The 14,680-nt window shown below is 42.5% G+C and overlaps 2 protein-coding genes across 4 annotated transcripts in view; one reads left to right on the top strand and one right to left on the bottom strand.

Moving 5' to 3' along the window:
- LOC111963384 (COMM domain-containing protein 8) overlaps positions 1–14,680 on the top strand; it is a 52,771-nt gene that overhangs the window by 10,517 nt on the left and 27,574 nt on the right. The window lies entirely within an intron of this gene.
- The window catches only part of LOC111963383 (gamma-aminobutyric acid receptor subunit beta-1-like), a 65,969-nt gene continuing 52,853 nt past the window's right edge, over positions 1,565–14,680 (bottom strand). The window contains exons 8-9 of the mRNA XM_023986785.2: positions 5,817–6,070; positions 1,565–5,634 (exon numbers count right to left, since the gene is read on the bottom strand). Coding sequence (XP_023842553.1) covers positions 5,260–5,634; positions 5,817–6,070 — 629 coding nt within the window. The 3' untranslated portion in view covers positions 1,565–5,259. The remainder of the gene's footprint in view (positions 5,635–5,816; positions 6,071–14,680) is intronic.

Raw genomic sequence — 14,680 nt, 5'->3', positions numbered from 1 at the left:
CTGAACCCACGCACACACACACAACCAGAAGCATAATGCCTGAACCCGCGCACACACACACAACCAAAGCATAATGCATGAATGTGCGCGCACCAACCACACACAACCAGAAGCATAATGCCTAAATGCGCGCGCACAACCAGCAGCAAAATTCCTGATGCGCACACACACACAACCAGAAGCATAATGCCTGAACCCGCGCACACACACACACACACAACTGAAGCATAATGCCTGAATGCGTACGCACACAACACAGAAGCATAATGCTGAACACGCGCACACACACACACAACCTGAACATAATGCCTGAATCCGCGCACACACAACCAGAATTATAACGCCTGAACGCGCACACACACACAACAGAATTATAACGCCTGAAGATGCGTGCGCACACACACACACACACACAAACAGAAGCAAAATACCTGAACGCGCACAACACAACAACAGAAGCAAAATGCCTGAACGAGCGCACCACACACAACCAGAAACAAAATGCCTGAACGCGCACACACAACCAGAAGCAAAATGCCTGAACCGCACTTACACAACCAGAAGCAACAATGCCACACACACACAACACACACACACCAACACACACACACACACACACACACACACACACACACACACACACACACACACACACACAGAAGCATAATGCCTGAACACACACACACACACACATCCACACACACAGCACCACATCAATCACAAAAAAAAAAAACCAACAGAAAGCATAAAAAAAGAAAAAAAAAAAAATGGCCCCTGGAATTGGCCCCCCGGCCAACACACTCAAAAACCCAAGCAAAAACCAGAAGCATAATGCCTGAACGCGCACGCACACACACACACAACCAGAAGCATAATGCCTGAACGCGCACGCACAGACAACCAAAAGTATAATGTCTGAACGCCTGCGCGCACACACACAACCAGAAGCATTATGTCTGAACTTGCGCGCACACACAACCAGAAGCATAATGCCCTGAAGCAGCATGTCCCAAACTCAGTCCTGGGGACCCCAAGTGGTACACGTTTTGGTTTTTGCTGATTCAAATAATCAACTAATCATCAAGCTTTGATCATTTGAATCAGCAGTGTAGTGTTAGAGCAAAAACCAGAACGTCGCTGACCTAAAGCTTGTTTAATAGAAGTGTCCTGACAGCCTGCCAAATGTTGCTTGTGATTTGATCATCGCGCAGCTTATGTCGTCATTGTCCTCATGAGGCTGTCCTAATAGGTCATGGTAACCATGCAAACTGAACCGCGCTGATATGTTACACAGGCCATAAAAACAAATCACTTTTTTTCCCCCTCAATGCAATAAGGTCAAAATGTCCGAAGGCTTTATTTTGAAGACCCATCCCAAAATTGTCACATGGTTTCGGACACACACACACTGCCCACTTTGTGTAATAAAGGCAATTAAATCCAAAACTCTGAGTAACTGTGGATCGTTATCACAAGGTGACGTTTGTGTCATAGCCGTGCCCCTACAGTAGATTAGATGGCAGCCTGTCTGATTTTTAATGAGTGGCACTACAGTGCATGGCCCTACTAACTGATTCCGCAGGACGTTTTTGTGATATTTGCAGACAAATATGCGTTATTTTGCTGCAGCAATTCTGCAATTTAGCATGGCAATATGCAGTGATTTTGTCCAATTTGTCGCCAAAATGTGCTGACAAGGGAAAAGTTTTGTTGACGTGTCGCTTCATTTAACCATATTATGCGGTGATTGGTTGAAAGTGTGAGCCTTCTTTTTTTGTACTGAGGTGATGAGTCAGTTTCATGCAATAATACTGCAATGATTTGACTGTTTTATGCAGAAATTGTTCGGTGATTGGTCAAATTTGCAAGCCCTCGCATAATATGCAGGGAATTGTTGATTTTGCAAAAATAATTGTCATCGCAGAATCCTGGAGAGACTGATTCCTCTTTGCTCAGTAGCTTGAGTTTTTATCTTAGATCACTTGAGGATAATAAAAATGTACTTCTAAATATGCCAGTACAGAATGGGTGTATACCAGAGGATAATAAAAATGTACTTCTAAATATGCCAGTACAGAATGGGTGTATACCAGTGGAAGTTCAAGTTATGTCTCCCAGGTTTCAAGTTTTAGCACTGAATTGAAGATACAGTTTAGCAAACAGCACTATATCGCAGACAAACTTAGCCACTTTTGCAGTTAATATTGTTAAATGAGAGTGAAGCTCAGTCTTTTATTGGGTTGGTGAGATGTCAGTTATTTTATTTGAATTCTATTTTGATCAAAGTCCTTACAATGTCAAACAAAGGATTTGTACAAAGATGTTCTCTCACACGCAGACACAAACATACTTGCACACACATTCCCAGTTGCAAATGCTTGCTTGTACACGTTACCAAGCAGAAAAACACATGCTTGCAGTACAAACACTCTAGCGCACTCAAACACACACTCTCTCAGAAACACACACTCTCCTTTACACATGAGAGCACATATAGAGCATCAGAATTATTTTTACAGTAATTTTACACAATAGAGTTTAGTACATTTCCTTATCCCTTGGAAGCTTGAGGGAAGCCTGTTGTTAAGGCTTCCATTTTGCTATGGCCGTCCAAAGAAAACATGTCCTATCTGTTAAGCGAGTCTTTGCTGAGTGGAAAGACAATATTTTCTTTCACCAGTCCATAGAATTCCATTCCACCTGAAAACAACGACAGTAACAGCAACAGAACCAAACTTGCAGGACATTTTCTGCATTGAATTTACAGATTGTCATCATAAATGCTGGAATGTCTGACCACTATCGACTTTGAATATGTATTTAGAGCATCATAAAAGTCAGTCTCAGTGTAGTTGACCACAGTTTCATTTCTTCATCTTCTCTAAAAAAAGTACAAGTTCTTTCTTTTAAATTCTACACACTAGTTATAAGTTAAGTTAAACCCTGTGAAAATATTGAGATTCTTGTTAAAGGCACAATATTCAGCCATGAGGAGAGAGCACACTGCTACTTATTGTGTCCTGTAGAAGCCTATCTGGTTTAGCTTTTTTTGTAAGCCCTGATAACACAAGCAGTTCACACGTCTACTTGGAATCCACCCATTATTATAATAATAAAGTAGTTACATCAAAATAGTCACTGGCCATTGTGATAGCAAAGCAATAGTCATGAGCAAAAGCATTTTAGCCATGGTAAAGTACCCTGTTATATTGTAAAGGGAAAGAAACACTACCATTGTTTATTCAGAAAAATGAAGATATTTTAGTTTCAAATGTGATAAATTGTCATCATCTGAGAGCCGTAGACATTGACTGGCCAGATCTGAATGTAACATGGCCTGCCAAACAGAGAGAACTGCATGATATTATCATTGAGTAAATAAAAGTTAGGATTGCTTAGAATGCTGCCGAGGCCAGTTTAGCTTTTTCCCCATCATCCAAATTGTAAGGTTCCAAAGGATGTAATAGAGTCCAACCTAATCTAATTTAATTTACAGCCACATAGCATACTTTATAAGCTTACTAAATGCATCTATTGTGACACTAATTGCTGCCCTTTAATGCTACCAAATTACACCGTTACAAGGCTATAACTACTTATCTTATTTGTTTTGTTGAACTGATATAGTACCCATTCTGGCACAGCTTTTTCTACAATAGCAATGAAACCAGCAATGAATCAAGTGAGAATTACAGGGAATTGTTCAGGTTCATACAATTGATCATCAGGCTTGAGTATAATTACAGGGGAGTGAACAAATTCATTGAAATCCAAATAAATATATAACCTCAGCGCACCGCTCCTGTTCTTTTTATGCACCAAAGCAATGAGGCCAATGGATTTCCATGCCAAATCTTATAGCTGTAGAATATCCCATTTTATGCTATGTCAGTTTTTCTGATGCTGGAACAGTTTTCACAGAGGCCAAGGTGTTTATGAGTGGAGATAATTTAGTATAATGTTAATGTTAGTATATGTACTTGTGTTTGCCATTTAACATATAACTTTTTGAATAGCCGAGCTGCACTATAGGTTACTATACTATGTGCAAATACGCTGTACAGTACTGTGTATTTGAACAGAGATTTTGTGTTGGCTGCACTTGGCTCAACCATCTACAGCATGTATTATCAGGGCTTGCGCATTTTGATGTGGTTTCGAAAGCATGGTGACATCATAAGTCATTCTTTACCTGATTTCTTTTAAAGAAAATTACATTTTACATGCTCACAGACGCTGTGAGAATTGATACAAATTTAGATTTTTAAGATTAGTTGATTTCCAATTCACTTCTGTCCTGTACTTACCCTAAATGCAATGATTGTTCAAAAGCATACAGTAGAATGATTTATAATACAGGTAGGCTCAACTATGGAGCCTTTGCTAAGGTTTCATACAAAGGAAAGAAAACGGGCTTTGTTTTACAGTGCAAAAAGCCGGTAAGCACACATGCATCTAGCATTAACCAACAAAATCATGTCACACATTAAGAACATGCAAGGTAGCATGTTCTTCAACTCACTGAACACCGCCTTAGTCACAAGGTGTGGACTCAACACAATGAGAACTGCCTTAATCATGGGAGGAAGAGTAAATACTTAATTGAGGATGAACTTATTCATATTTAAAACAAATGAGAACTACCTTATTCACAGAGATGAGTTCAACCAAACAAGGACTTCCTAAACCACAAGATGAAGTTTTACTCAGCAAGGATTTGCTTCAATAACAAGATAGGGTTTAACTAACAGAAAAATGTATTTGTTTTTACCCACAGTTTTTGCAATGTTTTTTTTTCTCTTTAGAAGCAAATAAAAGTTGTGTTACGGTCCACATGCAGAGGCTGAGAGGAAATAAGGTGAGAACAGGATTTCCTAAGAAATAAAATGCAGTTGCAGCCTAAGAGTAACAACGAAGTCACCAAAGTCCATTTTTGGCACAAAGTTCAGACTTACAAATGCAGGTGAACACTTTCACCGCCTCTTAATTCTGTACTAATTTTCACTATTTCTATTTTGTACGGATAAATACAGCAAAAAGGTGAGAGAATTTATTAAATTATACTTCTCTTTTTTTATATATATATATATTTATATCATATAATAAATTGTATTTACATTGAAAAGACATCCGCTTCACCTTGCATTCCTCAAACAGAAGTCATACAAACGGGGCTGAAATTAACTCCCCTCTCTTTTACCCTTGCTGTACAAGAACCTAGCTAGCTAAACAAACCTCTAGCGGGAATAGCCACGCACCCTAGTGGACGTAGTACAGCCAGTAGACCAGGTTGAAGAAGGTGAAGGCGATAGGGAAGATGACACGGGACCACTTGTCTATGGCGTTGACGTCCGTCAGGTCAGGGATCTTGACTTTGAGCTGCGATGCCCTCCTCCTCAAACGACTCTTCTTGTGGCCGACTGGCCGGTCGAGGGCTGGTCGACCGTACAGGTCTCGGCTGGCCATGGGCTTACGGTACTGTATGCTGGCGCTGTCGTAGGAGAACATGGTAGCCCGCGGGTCGTTGAGAGCCCCTATCATTTCAGCCCCGGTCATCCCGGCCATGCCACCCATCCCGCCCATCTCGTTACGGATCTCCAGATTGGTCAGGAGGATATTGCCGTGGGCGTCCACCTGGGGAGGGAGATGGGACAAGGAAGTGAGGTCACAATATATTACAGAACACAACAGACCATGAGCTTTGATCATTTGAAGTTTGGAAAACATTTAAGCCCATAATGCCAACTCTTGTCTTTTTTGTTGATTTTCATATGCCAGAGACTTTGAATACGAAACGCGAGAGCCCCCACTCCTACCTGCACTTTGTTACTCTCCAATCGGCTCTTATTTTCGTTATTGGTTTGAGCTGCTTTCTCTGCCACCTTTTTCTGCAAGTGAGGCCCCCGTCCGAAGAAGATGTAGTTGACAAAGGCGTACTCCAGCAGGGCGAGGAAGACAAACACGAAGCAGCCCATCAGGTAGATGTCTATAGCCTTGACGTAGGGGATTTTGGGTAAAGTCTCTCTCAAGTGGGTGTTGATGGTGGTCATGGTCAGCACAGTGGTTATGCCTGGGGGAGGAAGGGAAAGGAAGGAAAGACTCAGGGTCATGGTTAGTTTAGGGTTTAGATGAGGGATCTTAAGCTCATATACAGGGTGCGCAGGCTTTTGTCTTTCAAGACACGTGCTCTAAGAAATGGGAGACTTCTGGGTATCATAGAAACAAGGATGTGGAAAAGCCCTCTACATGACTTGATGATCTCGATAATTCAATCCAGTCCAAAGCTGCATTCTAAATGCATGGATTTCTGTATGGGGTACAAGGTCAGAATGCTAATATACCACTCATATTATTGTATTAAACCAAGGTGTGGGAACAAGGGGAAAAAAACAATTTCTTCGGTCTGAAGGTAGTGCATACCAATATGTTACCTACGTTGACCTGATACATACCTTATTTACATTTACCTGTGAAAATGCCAAATGACAGTTGCCATCAGTGCCCGTCACATGCATGACACCTCTGAGCTCCAGGTGAAAACACTGGACAAGCATAGATCCAGAACAGTGTTATATTGTATTCAAGTGAGACAGTTCTCAGAAGAGCAATGCACAACTAGATAGTGCCTTGGTGTGAAGTTGTCACTCAGCCACAATGCTACATTCACTGTGACACAGACTCTTGGGAGTTAACAAGAACAAGCTGACCCAACTCAACATGGCTCAGCACACAGCCATTCCAATCACTCACTGCTCATACACTTCACCTCATCTCACAACTGCTCACTTCATACAAACAGATGGATGTAAAAATGTGCCCTGCGTTACTGCATTAGATATGTGAACTGGGATCACAAGATGGAAGATCACTGTTCGTTTGGGCATTGTTTTAGTCTATACATACAATGTTTGGTCTACACAAAACTGTTAGATCAAAATAACATCATCAGTATATAAGACTAATAGGTTTGTTAGACTTTGGTTTACAGAACTATCTACACCCATGTAGGCTACATGTATGAACTGTATACAATTATGTATATTACTCACTTAGGCGTGAGACTCATGTAAGAGTAACATGTAAAGTAAGAAACAAACTCATATTATAATCAGCCATGCACAATCAGTTCCACATTATATACTTAATGGACAAAATGCCACATTTTTGCAGGTACACTACATGATCAAAAGTATGTGGACATCTGCTTGTCCAACATCTCCTTAAAAAATCATGGGCATTAATATGGAGTTGGTCCCCCCTTTGCTGCTATAACAGCCTCCACTCTTATGGGAAGGCATTCCACTAGATGTTGAAACATCGCTGCGGGGACTTGCTTCCATTCAGCCACAAGAGCATTAGTGAGGTCGGGCACTGATGTTGGGTGATTAGGCTTGGCTTGCAGTCGGCATTCCAATTCACCACAAAGGTGTTCGATGGAGTTGTGTTCCGGGCTCTGTGCAGGCCAGTCAAGTTCTTCCACATCGATCTCGACAAACCATTTCTGTATGGACCTCGCTTTGTGCACTGGGGCATTGTCATACTGAAACAGGAAAGGGCCTTCCCCAAACTGTTACGATAAAGTTGGAAGCACAGAATCGTCTAGAATGTCATTGTATGCTGTAGCGTTAAGATTTCCCTTCACATGAAAAACAGCCCCAGACCATTATTCCTTGTCCACAAACTTTACAGTTGCCCCTATGCATTCGGGCAGGTAGCGTTATCCGTTAAGATTTCCCTTCACCGGAACTAAGGGGCCTAGCCCGAACCATGAAAAACAGCCCCAGACCATTATTCCTCCACCACCAAACTTTACAGTCTAATTTGGTAGCGTTCTTCTGGCATCCGTCAAACCCAGATTAGTCTGTCAGACTGCCAGATGGTGAAGCGTGATTCATTACTCCAGAGAATGTGTTTCCACTGCTCCAGAGTCCAATGGCGGCGAGCTTTACACAGCTCCAGCCGACACTTGGCATTGCGCGTGGTGATCTTAGGCTTGTGTGCGGCTGCTTGGCCATGGAAACCCATTTCATGAAGCTCCTGACGAACAGTTATTGTGCTAACATTGGTTCCAGAGGTAGTTTGGAACTCGGTAGTGAGTGTTGTAACCGAGGACAGACGATTTTCAAGCGTTGTGTGCTTCAGGGCTCGGTGGTCCCGTTCTGTGAGCCTGTGTGGCCTACCACTTCGCGGCTGAGCCGTTGTTGCACCTAGACGTTTCCACTTCACAATAACAGCACTTACATTTGAACGGGGCAGCTCTAGCAGGGCAGAAAGTTGACAAACTGTCTTGTTGGAAAGGTGGCTTCCTAAGACAGTGCCACATTGAAAGTCACTGAGCTCTTCAGTAAGGCCATTCTACTGCCAATGTTTGTACATGGAGATTACTGTGTTAATCGATTTTATACACCTGTCAGCAACGGGTGTAGCTGAAATAGCTATATCCACTCATTTGAAAGGGTGTGCACATACAGTGGGGAGAACAAGTATTTGATACACTGCCGATTTTGCAGGTTTTCCTACTTACAAAGCATGTAGAGGTCTGTAATTTTTATCATAGGTCACTTCAACTGTGAGAGACGGAATCTAAAACAAAAATCCAGAAAATCACATTGTATGATTTTTAAGTAATTCATTTGCATTTAATTGCATGACATAAGTATTTGATCACCTACCAACCAGTAAGAATTCCGGCTCTCACAGACCTGTTAGTTTTTCTTTAAGAAGCCCTCCTGTTCTCCACTCATTACCTGTATTAACTGCACCTGTTTGAACTCGTTACCTGTTAAAAGACACCTGTCCACACACTCAATCAAACAGACTCCAACCTCTCCACAATGGCCAAGACCAGAGAGCTGTGTAAGGACATCAGGGATAAAATTGTAGACCTTCACAAGGCTGGATGGGCTACAGGACAATAGGCAAGCAGCTTGGTGAGAAGGCAACAACTGTTGGCGCAATTATTAGAAAATGGAAGAAGTTCAAGATGACGGTCAATCACCCTCGGTCTGGGGCTCCATGCAAGATCTCACCTTGTGGGGCATCAATGATCATGAGGAAGGTGAGGGATAAGCCCAGAACTACACGGCAGGACCTGGTCAATGATCTGAAGAGAGCTGGGACCACAGTCTCAAAGAAAACCATTAGTAACACACTACGCCGTCATGGATTAAAATCCTGCAGCGCACGCAAGGTACCCCTGCTCAAGCCAGCGCATGTCCAGGCTCGTCTGGTTTGCCAATGACCATCTGGATGATCCAGAGGAGGAATGGGAGAAGGTCATGTGGTCTGATGAGACAAATAGTCTAAACTCCACTCGCCGTGTTTGGAGGAAGAGAAGCGATGAGTACAACCCCAAGAACACCATCCCAACTGTGAAGCATGGAGGCTGGAAACATCATTCTTTGGGGATGTTTTCTGCAAGGAGACAGGACGACTGCACCGTTTATTGAGGGGAGGATGGATGGGGCCATGTATCACGAGATCTTGGCCAACAACCTCCTTCCCCCAGTAAGAGCATTGAAGATGGGTCGTGGCTGGGTCTTCCAGCATGACAATGACCCAAAACACACAGCCAGGGCAACTAAGGAGTGGCTCCGTAAGAAGCATCTCAAGGTCCTGGAGTGGCCTAGCCAGTCTCCAGACCTTAACCCAATAGAAAATCTTTGGAGGGAGCTGAAAGTCCGTATTGCCCAGCGACAGACCCGAAACCTGAAGGATCTGGAGAAGGTCTGTATGGAGGAGTGGGCCAAAATCCCTGCTGCAGTGTGTGCAAACCGGTCAAGAACTACAGGAAACGTCTGATCTCTGTAATTGCAAACAAAGGTTTCTGTACCAAATATTAAGTTCTGCTTTTCTGATGTATCAAATACTTATGTCATGCAATAAAATAAAAATTAATTACTTAAAAATCATACAATGTGATTTTCTGGATTTTTGTTTTAGATTCCGTCTCTCACATTTGAAGTGTAACTATGATAAAAATTACAGACCTCTACATGCTTTGTAAGTAGGAAAACCTGCAAAATCGGCAGTGTATCAAATACTTGTTCTCCCCACTGTATATATCACACACACACAAAAGTATATCCATGGATTTTATATATGCATCTGGGGTTTACTATGCATCATTGGGTAAAACACACCCCCAAGCGTGTCATCATATTGATAACAGTAATCCTGCCAGTATGCACACTATAAACAGTAGACAAGCTGACAGAAGAGTGTGAAATACTTGGAAAATGCAACCACTTACCAATCAAAGCAAATGCAGTATCTGTGTATGCTGAATGTGTTTTATTTAAACCCAATAACCTGTGAAAGTTGATTCTTCACAAACAGCAAAATGTTAACAAAACTGGAGCCACCCTTTTTGTAGGCAGGAACAAAGACCGGAAGCAGCGTTATGGTATTTAGCTCAAAAATATAGGAGCATCAGTAGCTCTAGCTAGCTTAATAACTGTGGCGTGAAATATTTACACTTTGCCTCCCGGGTGGCGCAGTGGTCTAGGGCACTGCATCGCAGTGCTAGCTGCGCCACCAGAGTCTCTGGGTTCGCGCCAAGGCTCTGTTGCAGCCGGCCGCGACTGGGGGGTTTGGCCGGTAGGGATATCCTTGTCTCATCGCGCTCCAGCGACTCCTGTGGCGGGCCGGGCGCAGTCCGCGCTAACCAAGTGGGCCAGGTGCACAGGGTTTCCTCCGACACATTGGTGCGGCTGGCTTCCGGGTTGGAGGCGCGCTGTGTTAAGAAGCAGTGCGGCTTGGTTGGGTTGTGCTTCGGAGGACGCACGGCTTTCGACCTTCGTCTCTCCCGAGCCCGTACGGGAGTTGTAGCGATGAGACAAGATTGTAATTACTAGCGATTGGATACCACGAAAAATTGGGGAGAAAAGGGGATAAAATGTATTTAAAAAAGAAAAATAATATTTACACTTTTACAGTTAGTTAGTTAGCAACCGTTTCTTCGCTAGCTACGGTAACGCCCCCTTATAATGCCTCAAAATGTTCTTTACTGATTCTTTAGTTGTTCCACAGATAACGTTCTCTGCTTCTTTGCTTTGGTACATTTCAGCTCTCACCTTAAACTCAGGTTATATCACTGATGCACACCAATGAGTCAGTAGCTAGTCCACTGTGTGTTTTGTAAGGGTACAAACTGCCTCAGGGGTAGGGCAACCATGCATGTGAGGACACAAGGACACACTCTGCTGAGGGGTGTGTGTTTGTGTGTACACTCGACCTTGATGACAATGAGCATTTCAGGATTCATCTCTGACCTCCATGTCGTGGCTGCAAGGAAACCCATATTGGATGAGATAGTAAGCACCTAAAGAATCACTGTGCTTTGGAGGATGAATAGGTAGCCCTTAACTGTGCCTTTGGGGCTGTGTGTGTCAGTCTATCTTAAGACTGTGTCCGTGTGCATGGATGCATACTGCCTAGGGGGCTGTGTGTAAGTACAAGTTCTGCCTAGGGGGCTGTGTGTAAGTGTACACCAAGGTTATTATAGTTTTGTGTTTTTAGATTCGTTTTTATTTCTATTAGTTTTATGATTTCAGTTTAGTTTCAGTTCGTTTTCAGATCTGATTGACAAGTTTTACAAAAACATTTCTATTTAGTTGTATATTATTTCATTTCAGTTTTAGGGCCAAAAAAACAACCTATGCTTGGGAGACTATGAGCCATGTATGTGTTGTATAGTTTTTGTGATTTTTGAGAGGTCACTTCATGTCACTGTGGGGCAGTAATGCACAAGGCGATACAAATAATAATAATAATTTATTACATTTGTAAAGCGCTTTTCATTGTACAGAATAATCGCAAAGTGCTTAAATTAAAATGTAAAAACCAAATAGAAAAAAATGGACAACTAGACAGGGCAACTGACACAAAGAACATAGCTGACGCTACAAGTAGGGTTGCAAAGGGTCGGAAACTTCCTGGGAATTTTGCTTAAGTTCATCAAAAAGGTTAGCCTATAACAGTGAACCTTTTTTGTGGGATACACAAGGCATATCTAGGTCTTGTGGAATATTTTGGTTAAACTATCCCCAATTCAATGGAATTGCAACCCTCTGCATGCACAGTGCATTCTTCCATCACATGTACAGCTGATTCTCAAGATCTTGCACACTAATGAGGTGCTATTGAGCCCACACTACTACACTGTCTGAGCCAAGGACTACATGCTTTCTGGTAAATTTTGATTACAATATGGGTGGGGTGAATATATTCTATACATACATACTTTTTTATTAACTAGTAAATAGTAGCCTACAGCAAAGTGTGTTTAAATCATTTCTAACTTGTTAACAATTTCTGCTAGTTATTTTTTGCTACCATGTGGGTTTTAGCTTGCTTGAGCCTGCTAATGGAGGTGTTAATTCCATACATGTTCCATTTTAAAACATTTATCTTACAAAGGAGTTGTTTAATCTAACTATTTATCTGTACATGGGATTGTATTTTTTTTCTCAAAATTTTTCTCAAATCTTTACAGGAAAATTCCAGAAGCACTATCTGTTGTGTGGAGACATTTCACTGCAGCTAATGTAGAAGGAAAAGCTGTGTACATTTGCAAATACTGTGCCAAATCATATGTGAAGAATGCAACAAAGATGCAGAATCATCTGGCCATGTGCATAAAGTTCCCTCAGCGCTCGCAACAAGCAACCTCTGACAAAAATCCCTCAATTTCTATTCGAGGTGAAAATGATGAATCAGACACCTTATCGATAGCAACAGCTCATGGTCCTCCTGGAATCAGATGTTTTTGTGTCTCAATGGAGGAACGTAGTCAGAGAAATGCTGATGAATGTCTTCCTCGAGCTGTGTATGCAACTGGTTCACCGCTGATGCTCACAGGCAATGTGTATTGGAAGAGATTTCTGAATGTTCTTCACCCAGCATACACCCCTCCAACCAGACATGCTTTATCTACTCATTTGCTGGATGCGGAATTCAACAGAGTTCAAGTGAAGGTCAAGCAAATCATAGAGAAAACAGACTGTATTGCAATCATCTCTGATGGGTGGTCGAATGTTTGTGGGCAAGGAATAATTAACTACATCATCTCCACCCCTCAAACAGTATTCTACAAGAGCACATACACAAGGGACAACAGACACACCGGTCTCTACATTGCAGATGAGCTGAAAGCAGTCATCAATGACCTTGGACCACAGAAGGTATTTACACTGGTGACAGACAATGCTGCGAACATGAAGGCTGCTTGGTCTAAAGTGGAGGAGTCCTACCCTCACATCACACCCATTGGCTGTGCTGCTCATGCATTGAATCTGCTCTCCAAGGACATCATGGCACTGAAAACAATGGATACACTCTACAAGAGAGACAAGGAAATGGTTAGGTATGTGAAGGGTCATCAAGTTATAGCAGCAATCTACCTCACCAAGCAAAGTGAGAACAATAAGAGCACCACATTGAAGCTGCCCAGCAACACCTGTTGGGGTGGTGTTGTCATCTTGTTTGACAGTCTCATGGAGGGGAAGGAGTATCTCCAAGAAATGGCCATATCACAGTCTGCCGATATGGACAGCCCCATCAAGAGGATCCTCCTGGATGATGCATTTTGAGAGAGAGTGGTAAGCAGCCTGAAACTCCTGAAACCTGTAGCAGTAGCTATTGCACTGATTGAGGGAGACAATGCCATCCTGTCTGATGTTCAGTCTCTGCTTGCAGATGTAAGAGAATACATCCGTACTGCCCTGCCCACTTCATTGTTGCTCCAAGCAGAGGAAACTGTAGTTCTGAAATACATCAAAAAGCGTGAAGACTTCTGCCTGAAGCCCATATACGCCACAGTGTACATGTTGGACCCCAAGTGTGCTGGCAAGAGCATCCTGTCTGGTGCAGAGATCAACAAGGCCTATGGTGTCATTACTACCGTGTCTCGCCACCTTGGCCTGGATGAGGGCAAGGTTCTTGGCAGTCTGGCGATGTACACTTCCAAGCAAGGGTTTTGGGATGGAGATGCAATATGGCAGTCGTGCCAACATATCTCATCAGCCACCTGGTGGAAGGGACTTTATGGATCTGAGGCTCTTTACCCTGTTGCCTACATCATCCTCCAAATCCCACCAACATCAGCCTCCTCAGAGCGCAACTGGTCCTTGTTTGGGAACACACACACCAAAGCACGCAACAGGCTGACCAATACAAGGGTTGAAAAATTGGTGGCCATCCGGGCAAATTTGAGGCTTTTTGAGCCTGACAACGAGCCATCCTGAACAAGTTTGGAAAGTGACAGTGAAGATGAGGCCTCAGAGTCATGAGTCAAGATGAGGCCTCAGAGTGGACATTGAGGAGGTCCAGGGAGAAGACATGGAAGCCTGAGAGAGGGACAACCAAAGCTTTAGTGTCTAGACTATCATTTTACAGATGTATGTTGAAAATGTTTTTGGGAGATGCGATGGATCATTGGGGATCACTCAATATTCCCTTTCTTTTGTTGTTCAGTGAAATCATCCCATGTGAAGAGTGAACTCATTTAATTAAAGTTCAATTCGTAACAATTTTATTTTCATTTTATTTCTATTGGAAGGATTTAATCATTTGCAATTATGTCTACTTATGATAAGGTAAAAGGTTTATGTTTCTGTCTCCATATGATATGGTAAATATATCCAATGCAAAAAACATCTACATTTAAATGGTATTAATT

The sequence above is a fragment of the Salvelinus sp. IW2-2015 genome, linkage group LG4q.2 (assembly GCF_002910315.2).
Source record: "Salvelinus sp. IW2-2015 linkage group LG4q.2, ASM291031v2, whole genome shotgun sequence".
Lineage (NCBI taxonomy): Eukaryota > Metazoa > Chordata > Actinopteri > Salmoniformes > Salmonidae > Salvelinus > Salvelinus sp. IW2-2015.
This window is presented reverse-complemented; position numbering and strand designations above follow the sequence as displayed.